We start from the raw sequence: 24,027 nt of genomic DNA, 5'->3' as shown, positions 1-24,027 counted from the left end.
GCCGACTCTGGCTGGGTGTTCTCCAGTTCAATCCCGACACTATCTACCTGGAGACAGAGTCAGATCACACACATTGAGGAACTGTCCCCATGAGTGTCTCCTCTTCTGATGCCCGTTGTTAGCCTTTGCCTGTGCTTCTGAATGGCTGGCTATAATCAAGGTTCCCATGGATGGCCTCCTCATTGGGTTTGAATGTTTTGCTCCTGTGGCTCACAGAACTCGGGGAAACACTTTCTTACCTTATAAAGGATATTACAAAGGATACAAATGAAAAGATGAATAGGGCAAGGCATATGGGAAAGGACATGGGGCTTCCATGCTGTCTCCAATCATGCTGCCCCCCAGGAGCCTCCATATGCTCGGCTCTCTGGAAACTCCCAAATTCTGTTTCTTTAGGGTTTTTATAGAAACTTTATTACATAGGCATATTGATTAAAATGTTGGCCCTCGTCGATCAGCCTAACCTTCAGTCCCTCTTCCCTCTCTGGACATTGGGGGATGAGGCTGAAGGTCCCAACTCTCTCATCAAGCCTTGGTCTTTCCAGTGACCAGTCCCGTTGTGAAGCCACCTAGTGGCCACCAGCTTCCTGGTCTACTCACTGTCACACAAAAAGACACTGCAGAGAGTCCAAGGATTTGAGGAGTTGTAATACCAGAAATAGGGATGAAAACTAAACATGTATTTCACAATACTATAGTCTCCCTTTCAAAAGCACGCAGGATACATTTATTTCTGGTCTCAATTCTGTAATTTTAAATCATTTTAAATGACATGGGATTGCAGCAAGAGTTGTGTCTTCTTTCAATTGTGCTTTTTAAAAAAGAAACACTCCTTTATGATACTTAGGACTAATTGGTACTTTCTGGTAAAGCTATAGTCTCTCTAACTAGTTGCTGCACTGCCTCTCTTGAGAATGAGAGGAGTTACTCAGTGGAGTTTTTTTTCCCCTATTTCCAGTTGTGTACATAAATTACAAAGAACAAGAAGTTTGTTTGATGATCCTTTGCGTCGTTTAATTAGACTTGTTTTAATTCCATATCTTTCTGGCGTCCCTGTTTGTACTGGTAGATGGGAAATGATAAGATGAATGAGAAAGCAGTAACAGTAAATATTAATGTGCTGTTTATAATGTATACCACTATTCTAAACATTTTAATCAAATTCATTTAATAGTTTTTAAAACTTGGTGAGGTAAGCATTTTTATATTCTCCATTATTTAAAAAAAAAAATCACAAAACGGAGGCCCAGGGAGATTAAGTATCTTGTCTGAGACAGCAAAGCTACTAAGAAGTAGAAGTAGGATTGGACCCAGGCAGTCAGCAGCTCTTAACATTTATCCTTTTAAATCACTATATGATATTTTTCATTTCAATAAGCATTTTCCATATTTCTGTGCCGCTGTGACCCAGTGAAATTTGTAATTGTTGACGATACCTGAGTATATTATTGATCTGTATATTTTCTTACCGCTTTCCAGTAACAAATGGGAGAAACATTCAAGGCACTGGAAATTGTCAAAGCAGAGCATTGCATCTGACTTTCATCATTAGTATAAATTATTCTGCATTCACATGTCAGTTATGCCTTCTGCATAGAAATGCCACATCTATATTTTCAATACCCTCAGAGATAGTTATTGTACAAGGAAAAAGTTAACATGTTCTAAATTATTGATTTTTTAATTTTTTTGCAAGTTTTTTGGAAATAACTATCTCTATATTTTAATAGGTAATAAAAATCAGAAGCATGTTTTGAGACCTGAATCTCTTGAAGGGACAGATGAAGAGGATCCAGTTACGGCTTTGGAATGGGACCCACTATCTACTGATTATCTTCTAGTGGTTAATTTGCATTACGGAATTCGCCTGGTAGATTCCGAATCACTTTCTTGCATAACAACATTTAATCTTCCCAGTGCTGCAGCTTCTGTACAGTGCTTAGCCTGGGTTCCCAGTGCTCCTGGGATGTTTGTAACTGGAGGTAAGCTAATCTCCTTCCCCTAGGGTTTTAAATATGTGTATATATCCTTTCACTGAATTTAGGAAATTGTCCTTTATAGGTTGCGTTTGTGTAAAATGTATTAATAGCCCAATTATTATCATTTATTATAGCAAATGATTAGTGCACTTTTATTTTTATTGTATGTCATTAATTATAAATAAAATGAAATGAAAATTAAGGCCCACTCTTCCAGGTTTCTGGAAATATCTTGGAATATAGTATATATGTGCACACATGTGAGCATGTCTGTGTGTGTGTAAAAGACAAAGACAGTTCAATTTCAGGCATAGTAGGATGACAGTGAAGGTACTGACCAGGAAAACAAATTAGCTGATGGGAGCTTTATTAGCTTCACTGTCTTAGTCCATTTTGTGTTGCTATAACAGAATGCTACAAGCTGAGTAATCTATAAACCATAAAAAGCTTACAGTTTATAGTAATCTAAACTATAAACTAGTTTAGATTATTTTAAGGCATATATAAGGAGGCTGGGATGCCCAAGAGCATGGCACAGGCATCTAAAGAGGAACTTTGTGCTGCTGAAACCAAGAGAAGGCAAGAGCATGAAAGCAAGAGGGGACCTAGCTCGCTTTTGTAACGAAGCCACACTCACAATAAATAACCCATTCCTGGCCATGCATGGTGGCTCACACCTGTAGTCCCAGCACTTTGGGAGGCCGAGGCAGTCAAATCACCTGAGGTTGGGAGTTCAAGACCAGCCTGACCAACATGGAGAAACCCTATCTCTACTAAAAATACAAAACTAGCTGGGTATGGTGGCGGGCATCTGTAATCTCAGCTACTTCTGAGGCTGAGGCAGGAGAATCGCTTGAACCCAGGAGGCGAAGGTTGCGGTGAGCCGAGATCACGCCATTCATTCCAGCCTGGGTAACAAGAGCAAAACTCTCTAAAAAAAAAAAAAAAAAAGCAAAAACCCACTCCTACACTGCCTATATTAATCCATTCATAAGAGTAAAGCCCGAATGTCCTGATTGCCTCTGATTAGATGCCATCTCCTAACTATGTTACACTGGGGATTAAGTTTCTAACACATGAACTTTGTAGGAGGCATTCAAACTATAGCACTCACTGTCCATGAGCTAAAAGGATACTCCTTCATGGTTTCCTACTCATGAGAGAATTAGTCAAGATAAGTAGTGACAGGTGATAGGAAGATGAGGGAATTGAGGAATAGTAACTAGAAATTAAATGACTCTCTACTTTTACCATTTAATTGTGTTCAGAGAAAGAGACCGCTGAAGAGAGAATATTTTCAGCTGCCATATAAATACTTCCCATATTTGCTTGGTGTAAAATGATAGACAAAGTTTCTTTATCCTCTCAAAATTTGAAAATAAATTCTTTACTTCTTTAATATTTAACACTGACGCCACTCCGGATTGAAGCAACTGCTGTGAATGAAAATGTTAGGGGAAAAAAAATTCCACAAAAAAATTCCACAAAATTTCCAGAAGCAAAACTTGACTTTTCGGTGTGACAAGTACTACGTTGAATCCACGTAAATATTTGTACTTCTGTCTGGTGTCCTAGGCTCTAAACTCAGTACATACTTAAAGTCACTTGCTAACCAGATTTTTCACCAAAAGATGCTAAGAGTTAACAACCTAACATGTACTTGAAACTACTGAAGAAACAGTTTTACTTGCAAGGTGTATAAGGAAAATAAAATGTACTTTTAGTAACGGATTATAAGAAGGCATGGGAATGTAAATTTTTGCTTAGTTTAGAGGGTTCAAGGATTGTTTTAAATTAGATAGGATAAAACTGAGCAAATTGTGAAAGATTTGTGAAAAATTAATCCTGTAAAAAATTCTGTGTAGAACTAGGGCTAAGTTTAAAAGAGGTGTTACTCAGTTTTTCTATAAATTGAACATTAGAATAAAAGCACAACAGGGTTTCCTTTGAGCACTGATTTCCTCCTTAAATTTGTAAAGGGTTATAAAAGGTTTATGAGAATCTCATCTTATGGTCAAACTGATTAAGATTGGATTGATTTGTCTGTAAGTTTTTATTAAAGATTAAGGTTGACATTAATAGTACATTAATGCAAGGGTAAAATTTGTCTTTCTCTCTCGAACAAGATCTTCATGTAATATTAAAGGATAATGAAATAAAAAAAAAAAAAGAATCCACGTAAATAACGTGATGTGTAGGCATTGTTTTAGTTATAAGTGATATGGCTCAACCGTATCTCCACCCAAAATCTCATCTTGAATTGTAATTGAGGTAATCCTCAACTGTCAGCGGTGGACCCAGGTGGAGCTAATTGGATCATGGGGGCCACAGTTTCCCCCATGCTGTTCTCGTGATAATGAGTGAGTCTCACGAGATCTGATGGTTTTATAAGTGTCTGGCATTTCTACTGCTTGCACTCACTCCATTCCACTACCCTGTGAAGAAGGTGCCTGCTTCTTCTTTGCCTTCCACCATGATTGTAAGTTTCCTGAGGTCTCCCCAGCCATGCAGAACTGAGAGTCAGTTAAACCTCTTTTCTTTATACATTACACAGTCACAGGTGTTTCTTTATAGCAGTGTGAGAACAGACTAATACAATAAGTAATTTGGAAATGATTTAAAGTATAATATATGCAAATATTATGCCACTTTATGTTAGAGACTTGAGCATTGATGGATTTTGTTATCCATGGAAGGTACTAGAACCAATCTCCCATAAATAACAAGGGGCTACTGTACATGAAAGTAGATGGAATCTTAATTTGTGTATCTTAATTGCCTTTAACTTTTCAGGATGTAATTAATAATAGGCATGTTTTTTTTTTTTTTTTTTTAATTTTTTGAGACAGTATCTTACTCTGTCACGCAGACTGCAGTGAACTGGTGCAATCTTGGCTCACTGCAACCTCCACCTTCCAGGTTCAAGTGATTCTCCTGCTTCAGCCCCCCAAATAGCTGGGATTTCAGACACATGTCATCACGCGTGGCTAATTTTTCTATTTTTAGTAGAGACAAGAGTTTCAACATGTTGACAAGGCTGTTCTCAAACCCTAACCTCAAGTGGTCCACCTGCCTCAGCTTCCTAAAGTGCTGGGATTACAGATGTGAGCCATCATGCCCAGCCCAATAGGCATGGAACTTTTTAATGTCTGTTATTGCTATTACTGAAATATTCTTCACATATAAAATTCACCATTTTTAAAGCATGCAGTTCAGTGGTTTCTAGTATATTCATAAAGCTGTACAGTTATTACCACTGTAAAATTAAAAATCATGTCATTATTCCCCCAGCAAACCCTGTTCTCATCAGCAGTTACTCTCCAATACTCCCTCCCCACAGTCCATGATACACACATGTGCAAACATAAGCTGGTAATTACTTTTTATCTCTGTGGACTTGCCTTTTCTGGACATTTCATATAAATGGAACCATTCAATCTGTGGCCTTTTGTTTCTGGCTTCTTTCACTTAAAGTTTTTGAGGTTCAACCATGTTGTAGCATGTATCAGTACTTCATTCCTTTTTATGGCTGAATAATATGTCGTTATATGGATATGGCAGGTTTTGTTTATCCATTCATCTGTTGATAGACATATATATTGTTTCCACCTTTTTTTGCTATTATAGATAATGCTGCTATGAGCATGTATGTACAAGCTTTGGTGTGGACTTTTGCTTATAATTCTGTTGAGTGTATGTCAAGGAGTAGAATTGCTGAGTCATATGGTAATTCTATGTTTAATCATTTGGGGAACTGCCAGACTATTCTCCAAAGCAGTAATTAAGGTGGGAATTTTGGAAGAAAGGAGACTATCTAGTTGGACTTCAGGTATATTTGACAGTCCTTAATGACTGAAAGTGGACAGTGGAGCAGTTTATAAACATTTCAAAGCTGGAAGGATTAATTATTTAAAGTTAGAGATGGCTGGCCATTTCCTAGAACAAGCGTGTCAATAGGGTCCTTTTTTTGCGGTTGAGTTATTATAATGGTCTTTATAGGAGGAAGTTGCCAAGACAGGCAGTTTCTAGCCCTATAAAAGGTTTTGGAGAAAAAAAAAAAAAAAAAAACAGTTAAACATGCCAAAAATTAAAAGGTTAAATAGTATTTCAGCTGTTTGGTTGTATTACTGTACAGTATTGTTATTCAAAGGATGTCAATAATTAGTTCTAAAAATATATCCTGTTAAAGTTTTATTACTTTTATGTCTAGGCATTTTAGTTCCATACAAAATTTGTTATAATACGCTTTGTCCCTAATCTGACTAGATTCTCAAGTGGGTGTTTTACGCATTTGGAATGTTTCAAGAACAACACCTATTGATAATCTTAAATTAAAGAAAACAGGATTTCACTGCTTGCATGTGCTTAATTCTCCTCCAAAAAAAAAATGTAAGTAAAAATATTATAAAAATTTTAATTTTTAAAAAATATTGTATTTTCTATTAAATAAAATTATATAGTATTATATCCAATACTACATGCTACTGAAAAGCAATTTTTAAAAATAGGCTTTGATAATATATATGCAGAAGGAACCATCAAAGCTACATAAGATCTACTATTACTAAACTGAAAATATGTAGAGCCAAGTTACATTTGTATAATGCTATTAAATAAGAATATTTAGATAATTTCAGATTATCTACGTGAAAAAGATGAATCAATGATATTGATGAAAATAAGTTAGAAATATTAAGAGTGATAGGATTAAAGAGAATTATCTGAACTGGGAGAATTTATGTTTTAAACATGGCTCATTTAAAATCTGTACAGTTTATAACAAAGTTAAAACAACCTAAATATTCAAATTATAGGATCTAGAATATATATTACATGTTTGAATACCAGTTGTCACTGGATTAGTAGTTAGTATGACAGATCTTCTGTGTCTTCTTTATTTCTGTGTATATTTTCTGCATCATTCATTGCCTCTGTAATTAAGAAAAAAATACACTTAATTCATGAACGGAAAAAATCTGGAAATTTGGGGAAGGTTTAGAATTAGAATTTTTCTCAAATAGAAGGGGAAGGAAATAGACTTCCAGTAACATCCATCATGATTACTCTACATATTTGGTAGTGTTCCCATTTTGTATAATGTATCATAAAAAACATGGGGTAGGGAATTCGGTGAAAAATCTAGAGTGATTGTTTCCTTCTTACTCATTGCTGACCACCTTTATAATATACTAAGTAATTAGCAATGGCTATTCAAAGTAATGTTATTTTGGTGTCTAATTGGTAGGCAATGGCAAGTAGTAGAAAATCTCTGTATTTGAACCTATATCCCTTCTACAAAATTGTGATATCCCTAATCAGTCTAGAGCCCGGAAACCAGAGTGTATAGAAATATTAGAACTAGAGAAGTAACATGCTGGCTGCTGGCTTATTGTTTAGGTATCCTGCAATTTTTTTGTCATTGTTAGTTACTTTATTTGTTCAGAGGCTTTGAACTGCCATGTTATGGAATATCTGAAATGCCAGATTCTTTTCTTCTGTAATTTTCTTTTTATTACAAAAGTAGCCCATATTCATTAGACAAAATCAGAAAATATAAAGAATAACATACCAGTCTTGTCATTTTTGAGCAGTGCCTTTCAGATTACCTCGTTTGACGTCTAGGTATTTCCTTCAATTTTTTTAATATAACAGAAAGTATGGAAGAAGAACAGTTGTGAAAATGAAATTTTTAAAAAGTAAACATACTCACTGAATTCCGAACAGCATGATTTTCAAATAGATTGGTGCATAAAAGTTTTCTAATCCATGTATAATGTCAATTAAAGTGTTAGAAAAACCAATGATGGATTATATTAATTGTAAACAAAAGATCAACAAAATTTCAATGAACCAAATTCATTGCTACCAAATGCCTGTTTTATTATTTGTAGTTCATTCTAGTTTGGACTTTCTGTAATTCTCAGATTCTGAGAAATGAGTAGTATCCATGATAAATAAGAAAAATTATATTGTATTTTAATTTAAAAAATGCTGAGAAATATTTTCCATATTCCAGTGTATAATTAATAGTAGATTGGTCTCATAATTTACTGTAGTATCATTATTTTGAATTATGTTTGCAAGAAAATATTGCATTCACATTTTAAAGAAAAGCTGTTTTAGAGAAGACAAAATAAATACAGGATAAATAATATATAAAAATAAACATGGTGACTTTTATGTAATTGAAAGTAGGTGAAATCAAAGTTTTAGAACAGTAAAAAAACAAAAACAAACAAACAAAGAACACCTAGGAAGAAGAAAGAAAATTGAGATACCAATGTAGGTCAGTGTTGTGATTCTTAATTTGTGCTAAATTAAAATGAATTATGCGTAATCTCAAAATAATTATTTTCATTGCCTTGGAAATTATTGGCAGAGGGTTGTTTTAAAAGAAAAAAATATATGCCTATATGTTTGTGTGTGAAGAAGGAGGGAATAAGCTATTACGTCAGTATTTTGAAGGAAGTTTATCATTCAGAAATAATCATGCTGTGCTTAAATTTATCAGATGATAAGAAACCACATATTTACAACAGATTGTGATTCCTCAACATACTAATTTTCATCTATTTATTCCATCTGTACTTTAAACTAATATCCAACTTTGTGCTTATATTACCATATTTTTTGGCAATGCCAAAGAAATGCTCATAGAAAATATGATCATTGCCTAAAGGGTTTACTGGTACAGATTCTGAATTTTTTTTAATGAAGAATCTTTCTAAATTAAGCTTTGTGGTTTTATTCCAATGGAATTTTTTTTTCTTATATTTTAGTTTCAGTTCAATCTCCAGCCAAAAATCATTATACATCCTCAACAAGTGAAGCAATTCCACCCCCAACTTTGACACAGAATCAAGCATTTTCTCTTCCTCCTGGTCATGCAGTGTGTTGTTTCTTGGATGGTGGAGTTGGACTTTACGATATGGGAGCTAAGAAGTGGGACTTTCTTAGAGACTTGGTATGTATGCAGTCATTCCCTTATTACACATAAGACTTTTTTTGTGTAAACCCATTATCTTTACTTTTACCTGTGTCTTAATATTATTGAAAATTATTTTTGTGAGTAATTTTATAAATTTATTGTATCTGGTTGAAACATTTTAGAAAATGCATAGAATGATGATAAAAACTATTAAAATGGCTTTTAACCACTGTATTTTTAAAATCTTAATGTCTACTTACATTTTATGTACAATGGAAAATTACATAGCTGTAGTATATTTTGGAAGGTTGAGAATAGAATATCCTTTCAAGAGAAGGGACAAGTTGATCTCTGCCAGTTATTCAAAGCCTTATCATTTCCATTTGTTAATTGATTGAGGTTGGATTATGTTTTCTAAGATTTCTTTCTATTGTTGAATCATTATAATATTTATATGATTCTATGAATTCTGTTTTTATGATAATTAAGCCCCTATTTCAGATAGAATGCAATCTCCCTGAGATCCCACATTTTTGTCTGGTTTTGTTCTGTGATGTATCCCCACTACCTAATATAGCATCTGCCACATAGCAAGACTATTAAATTTTGTTGAATGAATGAACAAAGACATGTAATAATATGTATTGTGTTGTAATCACTATTTGTCAAAAAAAATCCTCTTTAATTTTCTCTACTTTAGAGTTTCTAAAAATGCCCCTGTCTTTTTCCACTGGTTTGAATTAGACTAATCTAGACATGGAAGAAACTTTTAAATGTTAATTATTTTCCTTTGATCTCAGAAAAAGAATCTAGAGCTATAATTGTCCTTGAAAAAGAAGGGAGAGAAATAATCAGTAATATTTTATCTTTTCAAGACTGCTCATTTAATTTTGTCCTGAAATGAAAAATTGATTTATAGCAAAAATATTTTAAAAACAATCTGTAGCGGCTGGGCGCGGTGGCTCACGCCTGTAATCCCAGCACTTTGGGAGGCCGAGGTGGGTGGATCACGAGGTCAAGAGATAGAGACCATCCTGGTCAACATGGTGAAACCCCGTCTCTACTAAAAATACAAAACATTAGCTGGGCATGGTGGCACGTGCCTGTAATCCCAGCTACTCAGGAGGCTGAGGCAGGAGAATTGCCTGAACCCAGGAGGCGGAGGTTGCGGTGAGCCGAGATCGTGCCATTGCACTCCAGCCTGGGTAACAAGAGTGAAACTCTGTCTCAAAAAAAAAAAAAAAAAAAAAAAAAAAAAAAAAAAAAAAAAAAAAAAAAAAAAAAAAAAAAAAAAAAAAATCTGTAGCTTAGTCATTTTTATATTTTCCTTTTGTAGATATTCATTAGAGGATGATTTAATTTTCTTTTCACTTTAACTTTCTTTTTATATAAACTCTGTCCTAGTGTGGTAAACTTTTTCTATACTTCAAGTTACCATTTATTTTCAAAAAATTTATGAAAGGGAAGGGAGAGAAATGTAAGAATACACTTAAATCTATAAAAAGTTATAAAATAGAAGAGAAGTCATGCAATCTAAATTCAATAAATGTTCTATTAAACTTCATATTAAAGTATGTTTTATTTAAAATCTGTTACTTTATAATTCTAACAAATGCTGAATACTAAATACTAAAAGCTACTTGATTGTAAATTATTTCAGTTGCATTTCTCACTTTACAATGTCTGCCAGTCAGAAGGAAGCAGTCATGTTTTCCTTACAGTTTCTATGATTTTAATACAGACCCAAATTTAAAATTTCTAAAAGTATTACTAGAAGAAACAACTCTGAATTGCTATATGTATAAAGCATCTCCAAGATTTCAGATTATATATAATAAGGAAAATCTTAATATTTTAAAAAATCTTATATAATTAAAAAGTCTTAATAAACATTCTAAAAAGTATACTTTCACATAAATGTTTGCTTTGTTAAAATTAAGAAAAATGCCACAAAATTTTCCTTTTCATCCTCACCTTCCTCTTGGTAAGAAAAAAACACAGAAGAAAAGTTTATAATTTCATTCTTGCTATGTGAATTTTTAGGTTTCAAAAAATAAAATTTGAAAGCACAGCAGTGAAATAACATTTAAAACTGCCTATAAGTTCCTGCCTTGATTATGTCCTAACACTGGAAATGACCACCTGGAACAGCTCCAGCCAGGTGAACCAGTGCCTCTAACAACATTTTTCCTTCTTGCTAAAGGAGAAACTTTATAGCACTTTTGCAGTTTTCTAAGCATTGTGATTTCTGGTATTAATGGAAGTACCCAGAGTTTTAAGGACTTCCTTCTCTACCTTTATTCTCTTAGTTGAGGACTAGAAAACTCTGTCTTTGAACTTTGAATATGTCTCTAGATCCCAGATGTTCATTTCCTTAGCTTAAAGTGGAAATTCCAATTCCCATTCGTCAGTATTTTGAACAGTTGTATTTCTGGCTGTTTAGGTTGGACTCTTAATGGATTTTCCCAAAGGCTCCCAGTAGTTAAGTCCTATTTTAAGGGTATATGTTTACATATATCTGCATATGCCGCTTTATAGTCTTGTGGGTGTTTGGGATCCAAATCATTGTGTAATGGGAACAAGTATTCAGGTTCCAAAGAATAGACTTGAAAGAAAATTTTGGAACAAGGCTCACTAAAAATTGAGGTCACTCCTGATTCTTCTGTTCCTGCCAAAATTATGAGGTGCATTTGGAATATGTCATTAGCATAACAAAGGAATATTTGCATTAAATGACTTTTAGTTTTAGTTTCATCTTGGTCTATTATACTCCCAGATGACATATGGTAACTATTAAGAGCTAATTGCTTTATAGATTTCTAGCATGGTATCCTGTATGTTTAATAAAAATAGAAAGTATCTTTTGCACTGAATTGAAATTGAAAAATGAGACTTCTGAACATCTCTGAGTTTAGTTGCTGATTTGAGGAACCATGGTTGACTAAAACCTAGGTCTGTACAAAATAATACAATAATGACACAGAGAACATTCAATCACTGGAATAATTCCAATTTTCGTTTTTTACTTACCTATGTATTTTTGCATTAATATTTGGAAAGCCATAGTACATTTGTCAATTTGAGTATACATTGCTGTTCATCTATTAATAATGTAAATTTTTCTCAATAATTATGACTTTTTTATGCCACATTCCTAGGGACATGTGGAAACTATCTTTGACTGCAAATTCAAACCTGATGATCCTAATCTTTTAGCAACAGCTTCATTTGATGGCACAATAAAAGTCTGGGATATAAACACCTTAACGGCAGTGTACACATCCCCGGGTAATGAAGGTGTTATTTATTCCCTTTCATGGGCTCCAGGTAAGAGATATTTTATTGAAATTGGGAATGCAATTAAATGGCTTTTTAAAGTTTTATTTTTAATTTGAGTTACTTTCTTCCTCTTGATGTCATCTTGTTCTAAATGAATGTAGAGCAAATTAGTATGAACATGTTCATCGATTCTCTTTTTGTGAAGTTTAAGAATAGTCTCTCTGCAGAGGCACTTTGATTTCTGGTTGCCTCTATATAACAAGTCATATAGAAAAAACACAGTAAACTAGGATTATCTTTACCTATCTAATATCAGTTGTATTTCTATAGCTATGCCTTTAACAGTATAATACAATTTACATGACAGAAGTTTTCTGGAAAATTTTAATGTAAATCATGTTTATGATTACAGTTCACTTGTAACTGTATAGTTCTATATTAATTCCACTTTTGAAATATTGAAGAATTTTTATGCTATAATAACATCTTATCTTTGATCTTGGATGCCACCTTATACCTTGCTGTACATATAAAAGAGAGATATCCTATGAAACCTCTGACATTTTCTCCCAAAACATTATTTCCCTATAACACATAATTTTATAAACCCAAATGAATTTTTTATTTTATAAAGTACATGTAATGGTTTACTTATTTGGCCTAATAGTAATATATTAATTCAGTAACCACTGAATTAGTTATGAGGATATAGCTCATCCTTATTTTTAAAATTATTTCTTTCTACACAGAGATTCTTAATTTTGAATATATGGGCCCCCAAGGCTTTTATATTTCATCAGAGAGTATGAAAATCTCTTGGAATTTTATCAATAATTTTTAATGTATGTGTATATATGTCTATACCTGTCACAGAGTATCATAGTACTCAGATTTTCAAAGAGTATCATGATAGAAAAAAGGTTAAGGACCACTGTTTTTTGTATTCTTCATATCCTACAATGAAGAGAAAAAGATTTTACTTACAACTCTTAATGTCAGTGTTTGTCCTTTAAGCAGAACATACCTGAGCCTTTCTCTTGATTATTGCAGTATGCACCCCCACAGGAGGTTACCTTGGCTAGCAATATAGGAATTGGACCAGCCAGTGCGGTCACCTTGCACTAGAGCTCTTATTAGTTGAATACTCTTTATCCTACAAAAATATTCATCTGAAACATAAAGCATAAATAAAAATTGCGACTATAAAAATTATTGTTTCAAATCGTAACACAGAAGGTCTAATCTTATAGCACGTGTTCACTCTCTACATTGAGAATTTGCATCAAGAAAGTAAAAATGTTAGAAAATGGAAATTCTGTCATTTTCTGTTATGTGAGTACTCATGAATCATGACGTTGAGGTAAGTGGGGATGATATTTAAAAGACAAATGAGGGTTGACAAGGATGGAAATAGAGTAGGATATAGATGATTACATAGTTTCCTCTGTATCTAGCATAGACATCAAATGAAAAGAAAAAAAAAAGTGCAAATAAATTTGGAAACATATCCCCAATAATTTAAGAACCCCAAAAGGGGAGAAGAATAAAAATGTTAGAAATATGATGAGAACATTTTTTAGTGTGTATAATAATTTATCAGAAAGTAGTTTCTCCGTATTTTTCTTCCTAGAAAGCAGATGACAGCTGCTCTTTTCTTCTGATGGAGGAAACTACTTCTTTCACTGTCTTGCAAAGGGCACTTATTTAACTCCTTGACCATTTACTCATTTAGCAGTTGTTTTATTTTCACAGACATTTTTTATTTCTTAAAACCAGAAAGCATTTATTATGTTTTTTATAGAGAAACTATATTTTTCATGTGATCTGTTTATAGAAATACTTTCATAACCATTAAAATACTGCTAGATAATCATGGAAATGTGAATACTGACTGAATATATAATAATATTGAGGAATTATTGTTAATCTTCATGATAATTATGCATACTGAAGTGTTTATGGATGAAATAATATGATTTCAGAGATTTGCTCCAAAGAAATTCAGTAGATGCTATAGACAAAACAAGATTGGCTATATTTTGATAATCATTGAAGCTGTATAATGGATACATTAATTTTATTATTTTATCTATATTTTCATACATTTAATAATTTCCATTATAAAAAATTAAAGAACTGGTTTACAAATCTCAATTCTTACATTTTCACAAATTGTAATTTTGAAAAGAATTACTTATGTGGCAAACATTTAGTATAATGTCTAACAAATTGTTTCCTAAGGTGGTTTAAATTGCATTGCTGGGGGAACTTCCCGAAATGGTGCTTTTATTTGGAATGTTCAAAAAGGCAAAATTATACAACGATTTAATGAGGTAAGATGTATTTATTTCTACTGAATAATATAAATATTTTATAAATATTTTTATTTCTTAATATAACAAAAGTTAACCATCAGGTGGTATGTGTGTTCTGTCAATTAGAAGAAAATCCTAGAGGATATTCACATACTAAAATGAATTCTGAAAATTGTAGCTGAGTTACCTAAAGTTGCATTAGAGAGTCAAAGGAATTTTTGAATCATCCTCCACAAAATCTAGGCAAATACTAAATAATAGGAAGAAGAGTAAACTTAGAGCAAGTCCCAAATTATAGTCCTAATTCTGTTATTAATTAGCTTTTGGTATAAGGACAATCATTTTATTGGTCTGAACCTGTTTCTTCATCTAAAAAGTGATAAAGGTGGTTTATATAGTTTCTTAGATTTTCTTCCTGTTTTCAAATTCTGTTATTCCATGAAAACCTTAAAACCTGCTCTCTTATATTTGTAGCGTCAGATTTTATTTCTCCTTTGGCTTGGAGTTATATTGTCAATCTGTATTTCACTGAGTTCCATTAATAGTTGAAAAATATGTATGATCTGATTACAAAATATTAGGTATGAATTGGGGGAAGTGATCTAAGATTGTCACTGTCTTGAGATTTCATTTATTTTAGATGATTACTATTGTTATTAAATATATAATTTCCTAGAAAATTGCCTATATGTTTTCAGTTTTTAAAACATTTACACAAAAGAATATTATCCCTTTTAAGATGCTCCTTAGTAGTCTTGCTCTACCACTACTTGCAGTAGTGTAGCAAATGCAGGGTTTTAGGAAAACTTTACAAACCACTGTAAGCAATTTTGCACTCAAAAAAGGAAACTTTGGCTGGGCACAGTGGCTCACGCTTATAATCCCAGCACTTTAGGAGGCCTAGGTGAACGGATCATAAGGTCAGAAGTTCGAGACCAGCCTGGCCAACATAGTGAAGCCCTGTCTCCAATAAAAGTACAAAAATTAGCCAGGTGTGGTGGTGCACGCCCATAGTCCCAGCTACTAGGGAGGCTGAGGCAGGAGAATTGCTTGAACCTGGGAGGCGGAGGTTGTGGTGAGTAGAGATCACACCACTGCACTTCAGCCTGGGCAACAGAGTGAGACTCCATCTAAAAAAAAAGAAAAAAAAAGGAACTTTGACAAGGAATTATAAAAGTTACTTCCTTCCCTTTCTCTATATACAACATGATACCCTTTCAGTTTAGCAATGCCCCAACCTGCCTTCCCTTCCATCACCAAAACAACAATTTATCCCGTAATAAATAGTGGATTATAAGAAGTGATAAGCCTAAAAATGAAACATATGGCCTAGATTCAAAAATTGTATATCTTTACTTATTAGATCTGTTGATTTCCTCTTATGGCATCTCGGCAGCTTGGAATCTCACGTATCTGCCCACTAGCACTTACACACTTCCAGTCTGATTCTAGAAACCCAGCATTTTAGTATCAAGGACATGTCTTATATTTCTTTATGTCTTTCCCAACATTTACTAGCATAGTTAAGACCACTATCAGAATTGCTGAAATCCCTTGTCATAATTAAGGGAAAAATTAACAATGCAAGCCTTAGTTAACTAAGCCACATGTGTTCCACAAAAAGAATTACAGGACAGTAGACAGCCATAAATGCAATTTTCATGGGGATAAATGAAGCTGACAGAAAGCCTCTACCCCATAAACTGAATGAAGGGACTAATCCCATTTTTAAATCTGCCTGCATAAACCTACCCTCTGATCTCCAAACAGGTAAAACCAGCAAACTGGAAATTTAAGAAATTAAAACTGTATTTACACAGCAACTTTAAGATGTAAGATAAAAAGTCACTGTAGTTTCCCCTTAATGGAAGCCACAGTTTAAGTACCATATAAAGTAGAAATGTTTTTACTTAAAATTTAGAAATGTGTTGATTACAATTTTTATTCACCTATCACACAGTTGATGAATGACTCTCATGTGTAATAGATTCCTTGCAGTTTTAAAAATAATTATAACTCCAGCTACAACTATATACCCTGGCCCTTTCTCACTCCTAGAAAGCAGAGGATGAAGCAAATATAAAGTGATTGATTACAGGAATAACGTTAACTCTGTTCTGATTCTTTAATAAAAACAAAACTTTGAAACTTAGAGAAACAACAAACAATACCTGCTTGCAACATTTCTTATACTGTGGTTGAAGTAGCACTGTGTTTGGAAGCAGATAGATAACTGTTTTCATCACCATACTTGTATTAACGGGAGAAGGCATTAAGCAGTACCGAGACAGGCTCGGCCGTCTAGACCCCCACGCAGGTGGCGCTGAGGGAATTAAGAAGCAGACACCCAGATAGAACAGTGAAGTGGAACTATCCAGGGGCCAACAGCCTTCTGAGCTGAGAGCCTCAAGGGCCAACAGCATTCCAGGCCTAGAGCCTGGAACAGACTCTGACCCACGTAGTTATTCCCTCTGAACAGGTGATTATTATTAACAGGTGTTCTGTATTTTCTCCTAGACCAAAGATAAACTAGGCAGACAGCTGGTGCCTGCTTACAACTGATCAAGGACAAACTAGGAAGTATTCTCCACGAGGGAGCCACAGGGGCAGGGTCACATATCCCATGCTTAAAGAATTGTTTTTAACTGGTGTATGGTATACATATATTATTTTGCTACTTTAGAACATCTTGAGCAGTTGTCTGCTTTGTGTGGGGGGAGGAGGGTGCTGGCTCGGTTTTCCTTGCCACTGTTCTTAGCAAACAGTATAATTTATCATACACTCAGCGTTTCTCAGAAAAGCAGAATTTAATTCTACAGGTAACTTAAGGATATTTTGACTCTTTACCTGGTATCCAACAGAAAGAAATGGAGCCACCTGATTTACGTCTTAAAACAATGGATTAATATCTTAAAGTACGTTTAAATTGTGACAGCTTTAGACATTCTGAAAGTATATATTCAGGTTTCTGCTATTAACAGTAATGTCTCTGTTAGTATCATCGAAAGCACATTCCTAATAGAAAAGTAATAATTAGAAGAAGTAAATAAATAAGAGAAAAAAGGGGTGAATTATTTCTTATTGATAGGTATTTTACATTTTTTGAAGCATGGAACAAATGGAATATTCTGCATTGCCTGGAGTCATAAAGATTCTAAAAGAATAGCAACCTGCAGCAATGATGGTTTCTGGTAAGTCCTATGTATGGTATGTGATATGAAATTACACTGTTTATAAAGCACACATTTGATCATTCCAATTGTGTATCAATGAGATTGCATTTGTACAGCTCTACCAACTTATCAGAAGCATTGTTTTTAAGCCCATATAGGCACATACTATATTGCTGTGGTGTATCATTAATAAATAACAAGGCGAGGGTATTTAAATTTTTTTAATGAGCCATTCGTTGCTTTCTAGATGAAAATACTACTTGAATTATTATGAAAAAACTCTTTCTTTGCCTCAAAGAAACTTTAAGGACTTTTTACAGAGTCTTAATAATTATCATCACATTGTTTGGGGAGTAGTATTTCAGTTTCACAGATGACTTAACAGATATAAAGTGCCGTAGAAACTTGTTTACAGTTTTGTAGATGCTATTATTTATAAAGGGATAAAAAGCCTTTGCAAAGAGACATAAGGTCACACATGTGGGAAATGCCTTTTGTTAGGAAATAACTTCACTGGCCCTATACTTTAGAAGTATGTGCTTTCTTAATTCCATTAAGTCCCAGAAATAAGTAAGTTTCCAAGTAAAAATATGTAAGGAAAAATTGCCTTGGTTTAAAAAACTTCAGATGCTCCACCCCTGTAGCTATGGGTATGGTCATCTTTGATAGGTGGATGGGTGGTATCGACACTGACAGTTCTTGAGAATACAGAAGTTGTTAGGTTTTGATAAGCCCACTGCAGTCTTCTCATCCTCACTTTTTAATTTCAGTAGAAAAGACAGTAGTTATGGAAAGCAAAGTTCCTTACCAAGAAGTTAAAATTTTCAGAAACAGCAATATTAGTGATTTTTTTCCTTGAAAGGAACTATGTGCTAATTGATAGATACCAAAATACAAAAGTGCCTGAGTTTTTTTTGATTGATACAAAATTTGTTTTACCATGTATTTCAGGACATTATTTAATTGACAAATACCACATTCAGTGACTAAACATCTGTAAGAACAAGTCACCGCCACTCCCCATTAACCTCAAAAGTTTTGGTGGGCCTAATAACATTTAAGATGGTCTTTTCCAAACACTTCTAAAACTTCATAATATGTTAATTAGTCCACACTTTTTGTAATGGAATCAATAGCTTTTGCATTGTGGTAATAATAGGGTACTATAATAGAGCTTTTATTTTTGCAATTGAATTATATAGAATCCTTTTCTGATGGCAGAGGGTGGGGGATATCTCTGAATTTTAGTTACATTACTGAGAATATACAGTGAAGTTATAACTTAATGTCTTAGCCTTGGTGTAATGGCATATAATACCAACTTTATAAATAGTTGTTTTAAACACTATAAATTTTTAATTACCTCATTTTGAATTTAAAATCTAATGTGTATGTTATATCACTATGTTTTAAAATGTATTGGACTATATTTTCCTCAACTAAAAAATTCCATAAGAAAATAGGTTTTTTTGTTGTTTTTCCATTGCTCAGGCTGGAGTGAAGTGGGGCAATCCCAGCTCACTGCAACCTCCACCTCCTGGGTTCAGTGATTCTCCTGCCTCAGCCTCCTGAGTAGCTGGGACCACAGGTGTGCACCACCATGCCTGGCTACTTTTTTTGTATTTTTTGGAAGAGATGAGGTTTCACCATGTTGGCCAAGCTGGTCTTGAACTCCTGACCTCAAGTGATCCACCTTCCCTGGCTTCCCAAAGTGCTGGGATTATAGGCATGAGCCACTGTGCCTGGCCAAGAAAATAGTGTTACAATCAAAATTTACCACCTTCTATTAATTATAGGTTACCATAATTAATATTATGTGATGCAAATATACTCGTAATTGGTCATATTTATACAATACGTTCAAATGTTCCTTGTGCTTTATAGGCATGACCTCTATCCTGGAATATTTCTACTTAAAATTTATAATTCTGACTTTGTTTCCTTGAATAATGCATTTAGAATGTTGTTATTCTATTAACATACTCTAACTAATTCTAGTATTATTCGAACAATTGATGGTAAAGTGCTACACAAATATAAGCATCCAGCTGCCGTGTTTGGTTGTGACTGGAGCCAAAACAATAAGTAAGTATTTTATTCTGAAATAAATAATAACTACATTTTGGAAATTTTAAATGACCATAAAGTTTATTGCTATTTCCATAGGTGATATTTATCACTTTGTTTATACAATACCTTTTTGTCTAGCAATTGAGAAATAGTCTTGTAATTGCTCATTTATTTTAGTTATCTTTATTTCATGACGTTTTTACATGATTTACAAATATTGATTTCCTATTCTCAAAAAAACTTTCTAATAGGAAAAATACATACTGCTAACTAATGAATAATGGAAATGAGTCCATCACACGTAAGGCTTCTATCACAGAAATGCGGCCCTTCCTTTAATCTCATTTAGGAATCTGTGCAATGGTAGTGTTCCGCAATGACTTTGCATTGTCCGCCATCTGATGCCAAGACCTCTGGTGCTGGGTAATTTCCCAGGATATGGGACTTAAGTGCCTGGTTTTGAAAGGTGCATCTTGTTTAACAGCCGAGTATTTATCATGTAAAAAATCAGCTTAGATTTAAAATTAAGTCCAAGTCAAATCGCCACTAAAATTAGACCTTTTACTTGTTGCATTTCCTAGAATATTGTGTTTCAAGCCTCTTTTAATGGCATATAAAATATATCTAAAAATTCAAACTTAAGAGATTGTCAAAAACAATGTGAATTCTGTTACTTTATAATAAATGTGGGAAATATAGATTAAGGTACTGAAACTGAATTATACTTGTGTTCTAGTCAGATCACATGTTTTACAAAATGATGGACCCATATTTCCTCCAGTTAATGTAGAAGAATGTGTAACACACTGTTTTTTTGTTTTTGTATTTGAGACAGAGTTTCGCTCTTGTTGCCCAGGCTGGAGTGCAATGGTGCAATCTCAGCTCACCAGAACTTCCACCTCCTGGGTTCAAGCGATTCTCCTGCCTCAGCCTCCCGAGTAGCTGGGATTACAGGCTTGCACTGCCATGCCTGGCTAATTTTGTATTTTTAGTAGAGACGGGGTTTCTCCATCTTGGTCAGGCTGGTCTCAAACTCCAGACCTCAGGTAATCTGCCTGCCTCGGCCTCCCAAAGTACAGGGATTACAAGCGTGAGCCACCGCACCCGGCCTTACACACTGTTAAGGTTCTATGCAAAATAAGCTCACTATCAGCTCATCCCCAGTATTTCCTATCTCAGTGGCCAACATTGCTAATAAGGAAAACTTCTAAAGTCAGAATCCTTAGCCTTTTCTTTCATACCTTTTTATGTCTCAGTTTTCATTTTCAATCAGCCACTAAATCCTGTCATTTTCTCCATCTAAATATTCTTCTCGGCTGAGTGTGGTGGCTCACACCTCTAATTCCAGCACTTGGAAGGCTGAGGCTAGAGGGTCACGTGAGCTCAGGAGTTCAACACGAGCCTGGGCAACATAGTGAGACTTCATCTCTTAAAAAAAAAAAATGAAAAAATTAGACTAGTGGAGCACACTTGCAGTCACAATTCCTCAGGAGGCTGAGGTGGGAGAATGGCTTGAACCCAGGAGGTCAGGGCTGCAGTAAGCCATGATTGTGCCACTGCATTGCAGCCTGGGTGATAAAGCCAGACCCTGTTTCAAATTTTAAAGAAGAAAAACAAAAAAATTATAAATACTCTTTTTTTCCTAACCATCCACCCGCCACTAAACCTGCAGAAACTTTCTAAGTCACTTCTACAGTTTATACCTTTTTTATCACCTCCTCTCTCCCTATCCCACCTCTCCATGTTGCAGTCAGAATGAACATTTAAAACACAGAGTTGAGCATAGCATTCTACTGCTTAAATCTTTCAATACTTTCCCATTAACTGCAGGATAAAATGAAGACTCTTAGCAAGCACTGCAAGAAAGTCCCTGAATAATCTTTTTCCTATTTTATTAATCCCATTCCCAGACTTGCCTTCTTTCCCTTGATCCTTGCATCCAACACACTGGCTTTCAGTTTATTGAACTACCCATCTGATTTTCATCCCAAGGCTTTCACTTGTGCTGGTTCCCTTTACCCAGGATTCTACTTCCCACCCTACACCACATACCCCTACCTAGGTGGAACATAAATAACTGCTACCCATCTTCGGCTTTCAGCTTAAAAAACACAGAAAAGTATTCCTTGACCCCATATGAAGGGAGTCTCCCATATAATATGCCTTTGGAGCACTTAATATAATAAAATTAAATTTTATTTGTTGCCTGGTTGCATTTTGGCTGTTTCATCCTCTGAAATATAAGCCTTTTGAGATCACCAACTCTTCTCCGTGTTAAGCAGCATATTCTTAGCAAAGCACTGAGTTGCTGACCCTCACTGTGCCTTGTAAAAAGTAGATGTTCAATAAATATTTGTTAAATATGCTAGTGAATAGACTAATAGAACAGTTCCACGTTCCTATTTCTCTGTTTTATAGAGGTAATAAAATTTAGCTATTCGTATAATATGTTTAGTTAGTTAAGAAAGCTTTCTTTTCAAAGGATAGTGGAAGTCCTTTATATTTAACTATTATGCTTCCTAGCAAGCATACTTAATAAACTTCATTTTTAATTTTCAAAACCTTTTAAAATGCTTTAATTGCTGTATTCATATTCTACTTATCAACTCAGTAGGTAAGTGAACCTTGAACATTCCAAAGCTTATTTCTAGGGTATCTCTGACTGTATAATTTAGGTATCTGTATGTGCATTATTTTAATGATTATGATATCATTTCTAAGACTTTATGTATTTGCATATACATATATAAAAATATACACATGTATACATATACATATGCATATATAAAAATATACACATGTATATATATATATATACATATATAAAAATATACACATGTATATATATATATATATATATATATGCAAAATATATTTCCCCAATGTAGAAACTATTTTGTTTTATCAGTGGGCCTTGAGAAGATGTAATCTGCATATTTATAGATTGGCATGCCAGTTTGCAAACTGGTGTATTTCTACATGTGGGCTTAAATAAATATAAGCATTATAACCCATGTGACAAAATCAACAGTTTGAAGTTTTGAAAGAGTTTTGATGCCGTTGGGATGCAGAGTGTGTAACTGCCTTTCTTTATGTTTAGCATGTGGAGACTGTTTATATGATGGTTAGAGGAGGCCTTCCTCAAGTAGACTATTCTGGCAGGCCTGTGATTTCTGCAGATCTGCCTAGTACTCATAATTCCTTTCCTAGCAATATTCCAAGTTTGACCACGAAGGTACAAGTAGCTGCTTAGCTTATTCTCACTATTGTGAGAACAATGAGCAAAGAACATGAAAAGATCTTATTCTATTTCTGGGGGATCCATAGTTGTGTCAAATAGTTGAAGCATCTTAAAGAAGGGAAGCCATCAAAAAGAAATGGAAAACTGGACTATGACTTACTGTCCAAAGAGGCCACACTGGTCTCCAGGGAGCTTTTCTAGAAAACTTCCAGTAAGAATATTGTTGTTTCTACCCATGCCACAAAAAAAATCTAACAAATGGGCTAGGGCATACAATAATAATTCGCCCACGAGCAAGTAAGCAAATGTCATCACTCACCATTTGAGATACTTCTTAAGACCTAAGTGTTGCAAAATGTAAAATTTAAGAAAAATTCAGAAAATTATGAGTCTGGACATATTGAAAAATAACTTATAGAAATAGAAATACCATTACCTCCGACCTAAAATAAATCAAATAAAAATTCAACCAATTAAAACACAGAAAGAAACTCTTTTCCTACTGGCCCAGTTTCTATAAATGAGCAGTAGTTTGATTATACATGATTTTTTTACATATGTAAGTTTTTAGTCTAACTTTACTAAGGAAGCAAAAATTCTACTGTTAGAAATGAAAAATATTATATACCTTTAATTAGTAATATATATCATATTTATTCTATGTCAATTTCCATTGATGATATTGCAGAGACATGATAGCCACTGGCTGTGAAGACACGAATGTTCGTGTTTATTATGTAGCCACCAGCTCAGATCAACCATTGAAAGTATTTAGTGGGCATACAGCAAAAGTGTTTCATGTTAAATGGTCTCCTCTGAGAGAGGGAATTCTTTGCAGTGGTTCTGATGATGGGTATGTATTTTTGGATTTTAATTTTTTAGTCCTTAAAATCATAAGCTTATATTTGCCTAGAAATGTACATATTTATGGGATCAAATTATGTGTTGAAATATATATATATATGTATATTTCATATATATAAATATACATATATATATTTCATATATATAAATATACATATATATATATATATATATATAT

General features: G+C 33.9%; 1 protein-coding gene across 6 annotated transcripts in view; it reads left to right on the top strand.

Moving 5' to 3' along the window:
- The window catches only part of WDR17 (WD repeat domain 17), a 118,901-nt gene that overhangs the window by 58,922 nt on the left and 35,952 nt on the right, over positions 1–24,027 (top strand). For all 6 annotated transcript variants that reach the window (XM_037743347.1, XM_037743346.1, XM_017542218.2 and 3 more), the window contains 8 exons: positions 1,731–1,982; positions 6,246–6,368; positions 8,759–8,943; positions 12,066–12,234; positions 14,428–14,519; positions 17,610–17,692; positions 19,673–19,759; positions 23,674–23,838. In XM_037743347.1, coding sequence (XP_037599275.1) covers positions 1,731–1,982; positions 6,246–6,368; positions 8,759–8,943; positions 12,066–12,234; positions 14,428–14,519; positions 17,610–17,692; positions 19,673–19,759; positions 23,674–23,838 — 1,156 coding nt within the window. The remainder of the gene's footprint in view (positions 1–1,730; positions 1,983–6,245; positions 6,369–8,758; positions 8,944–12,065; positions 12,235–14,427; positions 14,520–17,609; positions 17,693–19,672; positions 19,760–23,673; positions 23,839–24,027) is intronic.

The sequence above is a fragment of the Cebus imitator genome, unplaced genomic scaffold, assembly GCF_001604975.1.
Source record: "Cebus imitator isolate Cc_AM_T3 unplaced genomic scaffold, Cebus_imitator-1.0 Scaffold141, whole genome shotgun sequence".
Lineage (NCBI taxonomy): Eukaryota > Metazoa > Chordata > Mammalia > Primates > Cebidae > Cebus > Cebus imitator.
The sequence above is the reverse complement of the archived record's forward strand: the minus strand, read 5'-3'. Positions and strand labels throughout refer to the sequence as shown.